At 32.7% G+C, this 14,974-nt stretch overlaps 1 protein-coding gene across 1 annotated transcript in view; it reads left to right on the top strand.

The window, feature by feature from the left end:
* LOC139365270 (trinucleotide repeat-containing gene 18 protein-like) overlaps positions 1-14,974 on the top strand; it is a 104,808-nt gene that overhangs the window by 26,789 nt on the left and 63,045 nt on the right. Inside the window, exon 5 of the mRNA XM_071102780.1 lies at positions 379-460. Within this exon, the coding sequence (XP_070958881.1) occupies positions 379-460 (82 nt within the window). The remainder of the gene's footprint in view (positions 1-378; positions 461-14,974) is intronic.

Genomic DNA, 14,974 nt, shown 5'->3' with positions numbered 1-14,974 from the left:
AATTCATTTAAATCAATTAATTTAAATATCCATAGATTAATTAATTTAAATATCCATAGATTAATTAATTGAAATATCCATAGATTAATACATTTAAATCAATTAATTTAAATAGCCATAGATTAATTAATTTAAATATCCATAGATTAATTCATTTAAATCAATTAATTTAAATATCCATAGATTAATTAATTTAAATATCCATAGATTAATTAATTTAAATTGACCTATTTCCGTATGAACTGTAAGTCGGTCAAATCGTAGAAATTTGTTTGTGTTTTACGTTCCGTATATTTTAATATACCAGATATCACCAAATCTACTGTTGTTGAAGCAGTGCATTATGGGTCACTATGTTCTATTCTGTCGTCCAAACAGACGAGGAGCGGGGGGACGAGCGAGCCCGTCACCGTGGTGATAGACTGGGGTGCCTGGAGCGTGAGCAGGAGAAGTTGCTCAGGTTAGGGGGCGAGGCAGTCTGTCACCTTTTCTGACCTGCAACCTGTTAGGAAACTGTAGTGGTTAGATATATATAACCTGTTAGGAAACTGTAGTGGTTAGATATATAACCTGTTAGGAAACTGTAGTGGTTAGATATATATATAACCTGTTAGGAAACTGTAGTGGTTAGAGATATAACCTGTTAGGAAACTGTAGTGGTTAGATATATATAACCTGTTAGGAAACTGTAGTGGTTAGAGATATATAACCTGTTAGGAAACTGTAGTGGTTAGAGATATATAACCTGTTAGGAAACTGTAGGGGTTAGATATATAACCTGTTAGGAAGCTGTAGTGGTTAGATATATATAACCTGTTAGGAAACTGTAGTGGTTAGAGATATATAACCTGTTAGGAAACTGTAGTGGTTAGATATATATAACCTGTTAGGAAACTGTAGTGGTTAGATATATATAACCTGTTAGGAAACTGTAGTGGTTAGAGATATAACCTGTTAGGAAACTGTAGTGGTTATATATATAACCTGTTAGGAAACTGTAGTGGTTAGAGATATATAACCTGTTAGGAAACTGTAGTGGTTAGATATATATAACCTGTTAGGAAACTGTAGTGGTTAGAGATATATAACCTGTTAGGAAACTGTAGTGGTTAGATATATATAACCTGTTAGGAAACTGTAGTGGTTAGAGATATAACCTGTTAGGAAACTGTAGTGGTTAGAGATATATAACCTCTTAGGAAACTGTAGTGGTTAGAGATATATAACCTGTTAGGGAACTGTAGTGGTTAGATATATAACCTGTTAGGAAACTGTAGTGGTTAGAGATATATAACCTGTTAGGAAACTGTAGTGGTTAGATATATATAACCTGTTAGGAAACTGTAGTGGTTAGAGATATATAACCTGTTAGGAAACTGTAGTGGTTAGATATATATAACCTGTTAGGAAACTGTAGTGGTTAGATATATATAACCTGTTAGGAAACTGTAGTGGTTAGATATATATAACCTGTTAGGAAACTGTAGTGGTTAGAGATATAACCTGTTAGGAAACTGTAGTGGTTAGATATATAACCTGTTAGGAAACTGTAGTGGTTAGAGATATAACCTGTTAGGAAACTGTAGTGGTTAGATATATATATATAACCTGTTAGGAAACTGTAGTGGTTAGAGATATAACCTGTTAGGAAACTGTAGTGGTTAGAGATATATAACCTGTTAGGAAACTGTAGGGGTTAGATATATAACCTGTTAGGAAACTGTAGTGGTTAGAGATATATAACCTGTTAGGAAACTGTAGTGGTTAGATATATATAACCTGTTAGGAAACTGTAGTGGTTAGATATATATAACCTGTTAGGAAACTGTAGTGGTTAGAGATATATAACCTGTTAGGAAACTGTAGTGGTTAGATATATATAACCTGTTAGGAAACTGTAGTGGTTAGATATATATAACCTGTTAGGAAACTGTAGTGGTTAGAGATATAACCTGTTAGGAAACTGTAGTGGTTAGAGATATATAACCTGTTAGGAAACTGTAGGGGTTAGATATATAACCTGTTAGGAAACTGTAGTGGTTAGAGATATATAACCTGTTAGGAAACTGTAGTGGTTAGATATATATAACCTGTTAGGAAACTGTAGTGGTTAGATATATATAACCTGTTAGGAAACTGTAGTGGTTAGAGATATATAACCTGTTAGGAAACTGTAGGGGTTAGATATATAACCTGTTAGGAAACTGTAGTGGTTAGAGATATATAACCTGTTAGGAAACTGTAGTGGTTAGATATATATAACCTGCTAGGAAACTGTAGTGGTTAGAGATATATAACCTGTTAGGAAACTGTAGTGGTTAGAGATATATAACCTGTTAGGAAACTGTAGTGGTTAGATATATATATATATATAACCTGTTAGGAAACTGTAGTGGTTATATATATAACCTGTTAGGAAACTGTAGGGGTTATATATATAACCTGTTAGGAAACTGTAGTGGTTAGAGATATATAACCTGTTAGGAAACTGTAGTGGTTAGAGATATATAACCTGTTAGGAAACTGTAGTGGTTAGATATATAACCTGTTAGGAAACTGTAGTGGTTAGATATATATAACCTGTTAGGAAACTGTAGTGGTTAGAGATATATAACCTGTTAGGAAACTGTAGTGGTTAGAGATATATAACCTGTTAGGAAACTGTAGTGGTTAGATATATATATATATATATAACCTGTTAGGAAACTGTAGTGGTTATATATATAACCTGTTAGGAAACTGTAGGGGTTAGAGATATAACCTGTTAGGAAACTGTAGTGGTTAGAGATATATAACCTGTTAGGAAACTGTAGTGGTTAGAGATATATAACCTGTTAGGAAACTGTAGTGGTTAGATATATAACCTGTTAGGAAACTGTAGTGGTTAGAGATATATAACCTGTTAGGAAACTGTAGTGGTTAGATATATATAACCTGTTAGGAAACTGTAGTGGTTAGAGATATATAACCTGTTAGGAAACTGTAGTGGTTAGATATATATAACCTGTTAGGAAACTGTAGTGGTTAGATATATATAACCTGTTAGGAAACTGTAGTGGTTAGAGATATAACCTGTTAGGAAACTGTAGTGGTTATATATATAACCTGTTAGGAAACTGTAGTGGTTAGATATATATAACCTGTTAGGAAACTGTAGTGGTTAGAGATATAACCTGTTAGGAAACTGTAGTGGTTAGAGATATATAACCTGTTAGGAAACTGTAGTGGTTAGAGATATATAACCTGTTAGGAAACTGTAGTGGTTAGATATATAACCTGTTAGGAAACTGTAGTGGTTAGAGATATATAACCTGTTAGGAAACTGTAGTGGTTAGATATATATAACCTGTTAGGAAACTGTAGTGGTTAGAGATATATAACCTGTTAGGAAACTGTAGTGGTTAGATATATATAACCTGTTAGGAAACTGTAGTGGTTAGATATATATAACCTGTTAGGAAACTGTAGTGGTTAGATATATATATAACCTGTTAGGAAACTGTAGTGGTTAGAGATATAACCTGTTAGGAAACTGTAGTGGTTAGATATATAACCTGTTAGGAAACTGTAGTGGTTAGATATATATAACCTGTTAGGAAACTGTAGTGGTTAGATATATATATATAACCTGTTAGGAAACTGTAGTGGTTAGAGATATAACCTGTTAGGACACTGTAGTGGTTAGAGATATATAACCTGTTAGGAAACTGTAGTGGTTAGATATATAACCTGTTAGGAAGCTGTAGTGGTTAGAGATATATAACCTGTTAGGAAACTGTAGTGGTTAGATATATATAACCTGTTAGGAAACTGTAGTGGTTAGATATATATAACCTGTTAGGAAACTGTAGTGGTTAGAGATATATAACCTGTTAGGAAACTGTAGTGGTTAGATATATATAACCTGTTAGGAAACTGTAGTGGTTAGATATATATAACCTGTTAGGAAACTGTAGTGGTTAGAGATATAACCTGTTAGGAAACTGTAGTGGTTAGAGATATATAACCTGTTAGGAAACTGTAGTGGTTAGATATATATAACCTGTTAGGAAACTGTAGTGGTTAGAGATATATAACCTGTTAGGAAACTGTAGTGGTTAGATATATATAACCTGTTAGGAAACTGTAGTGGTTAGAGATATATAACCTGTTAGGAAACTGTAGTGGTTAGAGATATATAACCTGTTAGGAAACTGTAGTGGTTAGATATATATAACCTGTTAGGAAACTGTAGTGGTTAGAGATATATAACCTGTTAGGAAACTGTAGTGGTTAGATATATATAACCTGTTAGGAAACTGTAGTGGTTAGAGATATATAACCTGTTAGGAAACTGTAGTGGTTAGAGATATATAACCTGTTAGGAAACTGTAGTGGTTAGATATATAACCTGTTAGGAAACTGTAGTGGTTAGATATATATAACCTGTTAGGAAACTGTAGTGGTTAGAGATATATAACCTGTTAGGAAACTGTAGTGGTTAGAGATATATAACCTGTTAGGAAACTGTAGTGGTTAGAGATATATAACCTGTTAGGAAACTGTAGTGGTTAGAGATATATAACCTGTTAGGAAACTGTAGTGGTTAGAGATATATAACCTGTTAGGAAACTGTAGTGGTTAGAGATATATAACCTGTTAGGAAACTGTAGTGGTTAGATATATATAACCTGTTAGGAAACTGTAGTGGTTAGAGATATATAACCTGTTAGGAAACTGTAGTGGTTAGAGATATATAACCTGTTAGGAAACTGTAGTGGTTAGATATATATAACCTGTTAGGAAACTGTAGTGGTTAGATATATATAAACTGTAGTGGTTAGAGATATATAACCTGTTAGGAAACTGTAGTGGTTAGAGATATATAACCTGTTAGGAAACTGTAGTGGTTAGATATATATAACCTGTTAGGAAACTGTAGTGGTTAGAGATATATAACCTGTTAGGAAACTGTAGTGGTTAGATATATATAACCTGTTAGGAAACTGTAGTGGTTAGAGATATATAACCTGTTAGGAAACCTGTTAGTAGTGGTTAGATATATATAACCTGTTAGGAAACTGTAGTGGTTAGAGATATATAACCTGTTAGGAAACTGTAGTGGTTAGATATATATAACCTGTTAGGAAACTGTAGTGGTTAGATATATATAACCTGTTAGGAAACTGTAGTGGTTAGAGATATATACCTGTTAGGAAACTGTAGTGGTTAGAGATATATAACCTGTTAGGAAACTGTAGTGGTTAGAGGATATATAACCTGTTAGGAAACTGTAGTGGTTAGATATATATAACCTGTTAGGAAACTGTAGTGGTTAGAGATATATAACCTGTTAGGAAACTGTAGTGGTTAGATATATATAACCTGTTAGGAAACTGTAGTGGTTAGATATATATACCTGTTAGGAAACTGTAGTGGTTAGAGATATATAACCTGTTAGGAAACTGTAGTGGTTAGAGATATATAACCTGTTAGGAAACTGTAGTGGTTAGATATATATAACCTGTTAGGAAACTGTAGTGGTTAGAGATATATAACCTGTTAGGAAACTGTAGTGGTTAGATATATATAACCTGTTAGGAAACTGTAGTGGTTAGAGATATATAACCTGTTAGGAAACTGTAGTGGTTAGATATATATAACCTGTTAGGAAACTGTAGTGGTTAGATATATATAACCTGTTAGGAAACTGTAGTGGTTAGAGATATATAACCTGTTAGGAAACTGTAGTGGTTAGATATATATAGGAAACTGTAGTGGTTAGAGATATATAACCTGTTAGGAAACTGTAGTGGTTATATATATAACCTGTTAGGAAACTGTAGTGGTTAGAGATATATAACCTGTTAGGAAACTGTAGTGGTTAGAGATATATAACCTGTTAGGAAACTGTAGTGGTTAGAGATATATAACCTGTTAGGAAACTGTAGTGGTTAGATATATAACCTGTTAGGAAACTGTAGTGGTTAGAGATATATAACCTGTTAGGAAACTGTAGTGGTTAGAGATATATAACCTGTTAGGAAACTGTAGTTAGGTTAGAGGAAACTGTAGTGGTTATATATAACCTGTTAGGAAACTGTAGTGGTTAGAGATATATAACCTGTTAGGAAACTGTAGTGGTTAGATATATAACCTGTTAGGAAACTGTAGTGGTTAGATATATATAACCTGTTAGGAAACTGTAGTGGTTAGATATATATAACCTGTTAGGAAACTGTAGTGGTTAGATATATATAACCTGTTAGGAAACTGTAGTGGTTAGATATATATAACCTGTTAGGAAACTGTAGTGGTTAGATATATATAACCTGTTAGGAAACTGTAGTGGTTAGATATATAACCTGTTAGGAAACTGTAGTGGTTAGAGATATAACCTGTTAGGAAACTGTAGTGGTTAGAGATATAACCTGTTAGGAAACTGTAGTGGTTAGAGATATATAACCTGTTAGGAAACTGTAGTGGTTAGAGATATATAACCTGTTAGGAAACTGTAGTGGTTAGATATATATACCTGTTAGGAAACTGTAGTGGTTAGAGATATATAACCTGTTAGGAAACTGTAGTGGTTAGATATATATAACCTGTTAGGAAACTGTAGTGGTTAGAGATATATAACCTGTTAGGAAACTGTAGTGGTTAGATATATATAACCTGTTAGGAAACTGTAGTGGTTAGATATATATAACCTATGTAGTGGTTAGATATATAACCTGTTAGGAAACTGTAGTGGTTATATATATAACCTGTTAGGAAACTGTAGTGGTTAGAGATATATAACCTGTTAGGAAACTGTAGTGGTTAGAGATATATAACCTGTTAGGAAACTGTAGTGGTTAGAGATATATAACCTGTTAGGAAACTGTAGTGGTTAGATATATAACCTGTTAGGAAACTGTAGTGGTTAGAGATATATAACCTGTTAGGAAACTGTAGTGGTTAGATATATATAACCTGTTAGGAAACTGTAGTGGTTAGAGATATATAACCTGTTAGGAAACTGTAGTGGTTAGAGATATATAACCTGTTAGGAAACTGTAGTGGTTAGAGATATATAACCTGTTAGGAAACTGTAGTGGTTAGATATATATAACCTGTTAGGAAACTGTAGTGGTTAGATATATAACCTGTTAGGAAACTGTAGTGGTTAGAGATATATAACCTGTTAGGAAACTGTAGTGGTTAGATATATATAACCTGTTAGGAAACTGTAGTGGTTAGAGATATAACCTGTTAGGAAACTGTAGTGGTTAGAGATATATAACCTGTTAGGAAACTGTAGTGGTTAGAGATATATAACCTGTTAGGAAACTGTAGTGGTTAGATATATAACCTGTTAGGAAACTGTAGTGGTTAGAGATATATAACCTGTTAGGAAACTGTAGTGGTTAGATATATATAACCTGTTAGGAAACTGTAGTGGTTAGAGATATATAACCTGTTAGGAAACTGTAGTGGTTAGATATATATAACCTGTTAGGAAACTGTAGTGGTTAGATATATATAACCTGTTAGGAAACTGTAGTGGTTAGATATATATAACCTGTTAGGAAACTGTAGTGGTTAGATATATATATATATATATAACCTGTTAGGAAACTGTAGTGGTTATATATATAACCTGTTAGGAAACTGTAGGGGTTAGAGATATAACCTGTTAGGAAACTGTAGTGGTTAGAGATATATAACCTGTTAGGAAACTGTAGTGGTTAGAGATATATAACCTGTTAGGAAACTGTAGTGGTTAGATATATAACCTGTTAGGAAACTGTAGTGGTTAGAGATATATAACCTGTTAGGAAACTGTAGTGGTTAGATATATATAACCTGTTAGGAAACTGTAGTGGTTAGATATATATAACCTGTTAGGAAACTGTAGTGGTTAGATATATATAACCTGTTAGGAAACTGTAGTGGTTAGATATATATAACCTGTTAGGAAACTGTAGTGGTTAGATATATATAACCTGTTAGGAAACTGTAGTGGTTATATATATAACCTGTTAGGAAACTGTAGTGGTTAGATATATAACCTGTTAGGAAACTGTAGTGGTTAGATATATAACCTGTTAGGAAACTGTAGTGGTTAGAGATATATAACCTGTTAGGAAACTGTAGTGGTTAGAGATATATAACCTGTTAGGAAACTGTAGTGGTTAGATATATAACCTGTTAGGAAACTGTAGTGGTTAGAGATATATAACCTGTTAGGAAACTGTAGTGGTTAGATATATATAACCTGTTAGGAAACTGTAGTGGTTAGAGATATATAACCTGTTAGGAAACTGTAGTGGTTAGATATATATAACCTGTTAGGAAACTGTAGTGGTTAGATATATATAACCTGTTAGGAAACTGTAGTGGTTAGAGATATATAACCTGTTAGGAAACTGTAGTGGTTAGATATATATAACCTGTTAGGAAACTGTAGTGGTTAGAGATATATAACCTGTTAGGAAACTGTAGTGGTTAGATATATAACCTGTTAGGAAACTGTAGTGGTTAGAGATATATAACCTGTTAGGAAACTGTAGTGGTTAGATATATATAACCTGTTAGGAAACTGTAGTGGTTAGAGATATATAACCTGTTAGGAAACTGTAGTGGTTAGAGATATATAACCTGTTAGGAAACTGTAGTGGTTAGAGATATATAACCTGTTAGGAAACTGTAGTGGTTAGAGATATATAACCTGTTAGGAAACTGTAGTGGTTAGAGATATATAACCTGTTAGGAAACTGTAGTGGTTAGAGATATATAACCTGTTAGGAAACTGTAGTGGTTAGATATATATATATATATAACCTGTTAGGAAACTGTAGTGGTTAGAGATATATAACCTGTTAGGAAACTGTAGTGGTTAGAGATATATAACCTGTTAGGAAACTGTAGTGGTTAGAGATATATAACCTGTTAGGAAACTGTAGTGGGAGATATATATAACCTGTTAGGAAACTAGTAGAGATATATAACCTGTTAGGAAACTGTAGTGGTTAGATATATAACCTGTTAGGAAACTGTAGTGGTTAGAGATATATAACCTGTTAGGAAACTGTAGTGGTTAGAGATATATAACCTGTTAGGAAACTGTAGTGGTTAGAGATATATAACCTGTTAGGAAACTGTAGTGGTTAGATATATAACCTGTTAGGAAACTGTAGTGGTTAGATATATATAACCTGTTAGGAAACTGTAGTGGTTAGAGATATATAACCTGTTAGGAAACTGTAGTGGTTAGATATATATAACCTGTTAGGAAACTGTAGTGGTTAGATATATATAACCTGTTAGGAAACTGTAGTGGTTAGAGATATAACCTGTTAGGAAACTGTAGTGGTTATATATATAACCTGTTAGGAAACTGTAGTGGTTAGAGATATATAACCTGTTAGGAAACTGTAGTGGTTAGATATATATAACCTGTTAGGAAACTGTAGTGGTTAGAGATATATAACCTGTTAGGAAACTGTAGGGGTTAGATATATAACCTGTTAGGAAACTGTAGTGGTTAGAGATATATAACCTGTTAGGAAACTGTAGTGGTTAGATATATATAACCTGTTAGGAAACTGTAGTGGTTAGATATATATAACCTGTTAGGAAACTGTAGTGGTTAGAGATATATAACCTGTTAGGAAACTGTAGTGGTTAGATATATAACCTGTTAGGAAACTGTAGTGGTTAGAGATATATAACCTGTTAGGAAACTGTAGTGGTTAGATATATATAACCTGTTAGGAAACTGTAGTGGTTAGAGATATATAACCTGTTAGGAAACTGTAGTGGTTAGAGATATATAACCTGTTAGGAAACTGTAGTGGTTAGAGATATATAACCTGTTAGGAAACTGTAGTGGTTAGATATATAACCTGTTAGGAAACTGTAGTGGTTAGATATATATAACCTGTTAGGAAACTGTAGTGGTTAGAGATATATAACCTGTTAGGAAACTGTAGTGGTTAGAGATATATAACCTGTTAGGAAACTGTAGTGGTTAGAGATATATAACCTGTTAGGAAACTGTAGTGGTTAGATATATAACCTGTTAGGAAACTGTAGTGGTTAGATATATATAACCTGTTAGGAAACTGTAGTGGTTAGAGATATATAACCTGTTAGGAAACTGTAGTGGTTAGATATATATAACCTGTTAGGAAACTGTAGTGGTTAGATATATATAACCTGTTAGGAAACTGTAGTGGTTAGAGATATAACCTGTTAGGAAACTGTAGTGGTTATATATATAACCTGTTAGGAAACTGTAGTGGTTAGAGATATATAACCTGTTAGGAAACTGTAGTGGTTAGATATATATAACCTGTTAGGAAACTGTAGTGGTTAGAGATATATAACCTGTTAGGAAACTGTAGTGGTTAGATATATATAACCTGTTAGGAAACTGTAGTGGTTAGAGATATAACCTGTTAGGAAACTGTAGTGGTTAGAGATATATAACCTGTTAGGAAACTGTAGTGGTTAGAGATATATAACCTGTTAGGAAACTGTAGTGGTTAGATATATAACCTGTTAGGAAACTGTAGTGGTTAGATATATATATATATATATATATATATATATATATATATATACCTGTTAGGAAACTGTAGTGGTTAGATATATATATATATAACCTGTTAGGAAACTGTAGTGGTTAGAGATATAACCTGTTAGGAAACTGTAGTGGTTAGATATATATATATATATAACCTGTTAGGAAACTGTAGTGGTTAGAGATATAACCTGTTAGGAAACTGTAGTGGTTAGATATATATATATATATAACCTGTTAGGAAACTGTAGTGGTTAGAGATATAACCTTTTAGGAAACTGTAGTGGTTAGATATATAACCTGTTAGGAAACTGTAGTGGTTAGAGATATAACCTGTTAGGAAACTGTAGTGGTTAGAGATATATAACCTGTTAGGAAACTGTAGTGGTTAGATATATAACCTGTTAGGAAACTGTAGTGGTTAGATATATATAACCTGTTAGGAAACTGTAGTGGTTAGAGATATAACCTGTTAGGAAACTGTAGTGGTTAGAGATATATAACCTGTTAGGAAACTGTAGTGGTTAGAGATATATAACCTGTTAGGAAACTGTAGTGGTTAGATATATATAACCTGTTAGGAAACTGTAGTGGTTAGATATATAACCTGTTAGGAAACTGTAGTGGTTAGATATATATATATATATATATATATAACCTGTTAGGAAACTGTAGTGGTTAGATATATATATATATATAACCTGTTAGGAAACTGTAGTGGTTAGATATATATAACCTGTTAGGAAACTGTAGTGGTTAGATATATATAACCTGTTAGGAAACTGTAGTGGTTAGAGATATATAACCTGTTAGGAAACTGTAGTGGTTAGAGATATAACCTGTTAGGAAACTGTAGTGGTTAGATATATATATATAACCTGTTAGGAAACTGTAGTGGTTAGATATATATAACCTGTTAGGAAACTGTAGTGGTTAGAGATATATAACCTGTTAGGAAACTGTAGTGGTTAGATATATAACCTGTTAGGAAACTGTAGTGGTTAGATATATAACCTGTTAGGAAACTGTAGTGATTAGAGATATATAACCTGTTAGGAAACTGTAGTGGTTAGTGATATATAACCTGTTAGGAAACTGTAGTGGTTAGATATATATATACCTGTTAGGAAACTGTAGTGGTTAGATATATAACCTGTTAGGAAACTGTAGTGGTTAGAGATATATATATATATATATATATATATATATATATATATAACCTGTTAGGAAACTGTAGTGGTTAGATATATATATATATAACCTGTTAGGAAACTGTAGTGGTTAGAGATATAACCTGTTAGGAAACTGTAGTGGTTAGATATATATATATATATATAACCTGTTAGGAAACTGTAGTGGTTAGAGATATAACCTGTTAGGAAACTGTAGTGGTTAGATATATATATATATATAACCTGTTAGGAAACTGTAGTGGTTAGAGATATAACCTTTTAGGAAACTGTAGTGGTTAGATATATAACCTGTTAGGAAACTGTAGTGGTTAGAGATATAACCTGTTAGGAAACTGTAGTGGTTAGAGATATATAACCTGTTAGGAAACTGTAGTGGTTAGATATATATACCTGTTAGGAAACTGTAGTGGTTAGATATATATAACCTGTTAGGAAACTGTAGTGGTTAGAGATATAACCTGTTAGGAAACTGTAGTGGTTAGAGATATATAACCTGTTAGGAAACTGTAGTGGTTAGAGATATATAACCTGTTAGGAAACTGTAGTGGTTAGATATATATAACCTGTTAGGAAACTGTAGTGGTTAGATATATAACCTGTTAGGAAACTGTAGTGGTTAGATATATATATATATATATATATATATATAACCTGTTAGGAAACTGTAGTGGTTAGATATATATATATATATAACCTGTTAGGAAACTGTAGTGGTTAGATATATAACCTGTTAGGAAACTGTAGTGGTTAGATATATATAACCTGTTAGGAAACTGTAGTGGTTAGAGATATATAACCTGTTAGGAAACTGTAGTGGTTAGAGATATATAACCTGTTAGGAAACTGTAGTGGTTAGATATATATACCTGTTAGGAAACTGTAGTGGTTAGATATATATATATATATATATATGTTAGGAAACTGTAGTATATATATATATATATTACCTGTTAGGAAACTGTAGTGGTTAGAGATATATAACCTGTTAGGAAACTGTAGTGGTTAGAGATATAACCTGTTAGGAAACTGTAGTGGTTAGATATATATATATAACCTGTTAGGAAACTGTAGTGGTTAGATATATATAACCTGTTAGGAAACTGTAGTGGTTAGAGATATATAACCTGTTAGGAAACTGTAGTGGTTAGATATATATACCTGTTAGGAAACTGTAGTGGTTAGAGATATATAACCTGTTAGGAAACTGTAGTGGTTAGATATATAACCTGTTAGGAAACTGTAGTGGTTAGAGATATATAACCTGTTAGGAAACTGTAGTGGTTAGAGATATATAACCTGTTAGGAAACTGTAGTGGTTAGAGATATATAACCTGTTAGGAAACTGTAGTGGTTAGAGATATAAACCTGTTAGGAAACTGTAGTGGTTAGATATATATATATATAACCTGTTAGGAAACTGTAGTGGTTAGATATATATAACCTGTTAGGAAACTGTAGTGGTTAGAGATATAACCTGTTAGGAAACTGTAGTGGTTAGAGATATATAACCTGTTAGGAAACTGTAGTGGTTAGAGATATATAACCTGTTAGGAAACTGTAGTGGTTAGATATATATAACCTGTTAGGAAACTGTAGTGGTTAGATATATATAACCTGTTAGGAAACTGTAGTGGTTAGATATATAACCTGTTAGGAAACTGTAGTGGTTAGATATATAACCTGTTAGGAAACTGTAGTGGTTAGATATATATATATATAGATATATATAACCTGTTAGGAAACTGTAGTGGTTAGATATATATACCTGTTAGGAAACTGTAGTGGTTAGAGATATATAACCTGTTAGGAAACTGTAGTGGTTAGAGATATATAACCTGTTAGGAAACTGTAGTGGTTAGAGATATATAACCTGTTAGGAAACTGTAGTGGTTAGAGATATATAACCTGTTAGGAAACTGTAGTGGTTAGATATATATAACCTGTTAGGAAACTGTAGTGGTTAGATATATAACCTGTTAGGAAACTGTAGTGGTTAGAGATATAACCTGTTAGGAAACTGTAGTGGTTAGATATATATAACCTGTTAGGAAACTGTAGTGGTTAGAGATATATAACCTGTTAGGAAACTGTAGTGGTTAGATATATATAACCTGTTAGGAAACTGTAGTGGTTAGATATATATAACCTGTTAGGAAACTGTAGTGGTTAGAGATATATAACCTGTTAGGAAACTGTAGTGGTTAGAGATATATAACCTGTTAGGAAACTGTAGTGGTTAGAGATATATAACCTGTTAGGAAACTGTAGTGGTTAGATATATATAACCTGTTAGGAAACTGTAGTGGTTAGAGATATATAACCTGTTAGGAAACTGTAGTGGTTAGATATATATAACCTGTTAGGAAACTGTAGTGGTTAGATATATATAACCTGTTAGGAAACTGTAGTGGTTATATAACCTGTTAGGAAACTGTAGTGGTTAGATATATAACCTGTTAGGAAACTGTAGTGGTTAGAGATATATACCTGTTAGGAAACTGTAGTGGTTAGAGATATATAACCTGTTAGGAAACTGTAGTGGTTAGAGATATATAACCTGTTAGGAAACTGTAGTGGTTAGATATATAACCTGTTAGGAAACTGTAGTGGTTAGATATATATAACCTGTTAGGAAACTGTAGTGGTTAGATATATATAACCTGTTAGGAAACTGTAGTGGTTAGATATATATAACCTGTTAGGAAACTGTAGTGGTTAGATATATATAACCTGTTAGGAAACTGTAGTGGTTAGAGATATAACCTGTTAGGAAACTGTAGTGGTTAGATATATAACCTGTTAGGAAACTGTAGTGGTTAGAGATATATAACCTGTTAGGAAACTGTAGTGGTTAGATATATATAACCTGTTAGGAAACTGTAGTGGTTAGAGATATATAACCTGTTAGGAAACTGTAGTGGTTAGATATATATACCTGTTAGGAAACTGTAGTGGTTAGAGATATATAACCTGTTAGGAAACTGTAGTGGTTAGATATATATAACCTGTTAGGAAACTGTAGTGGTTAGATATATATAACCTGTTAGGAAACTGTAGTGGTTAGAGATATATAACCTGTTAGGAAACTGTAGTGGTTAGATATATAACCTGTTAGGAAACTGTAGTGGTTAGAGATATATAACCTGTTAGGAAACTGTAGTGGTTAGATATATATAACCTGTTAGGAAACTGTAGTGGTTAGAGATATATAACCTGTTAGGAAACTGTAGTG

This window comes from Oncorhynchus clarkii, chromosome 13, assembly GCF_045791955.1.
Source record: "Oncorhynchus clarkii lewisi isolate Uvic-CL-2024 chromosome 13, UVic_Ocla_1.0, whole genome shotgun sequence".
NCBI lineage: Eukaryota > Metazoa > Chordata > Actinopteri > Salmoniformes > Salmonidae > Oncorhynchus > Oncorhynchus clarkii.
The sequence above is the reverse complement of the archived record's forward strand: the minus strand, read 5'-3'. Positions and strand labels throughout refer to the sequence as shown.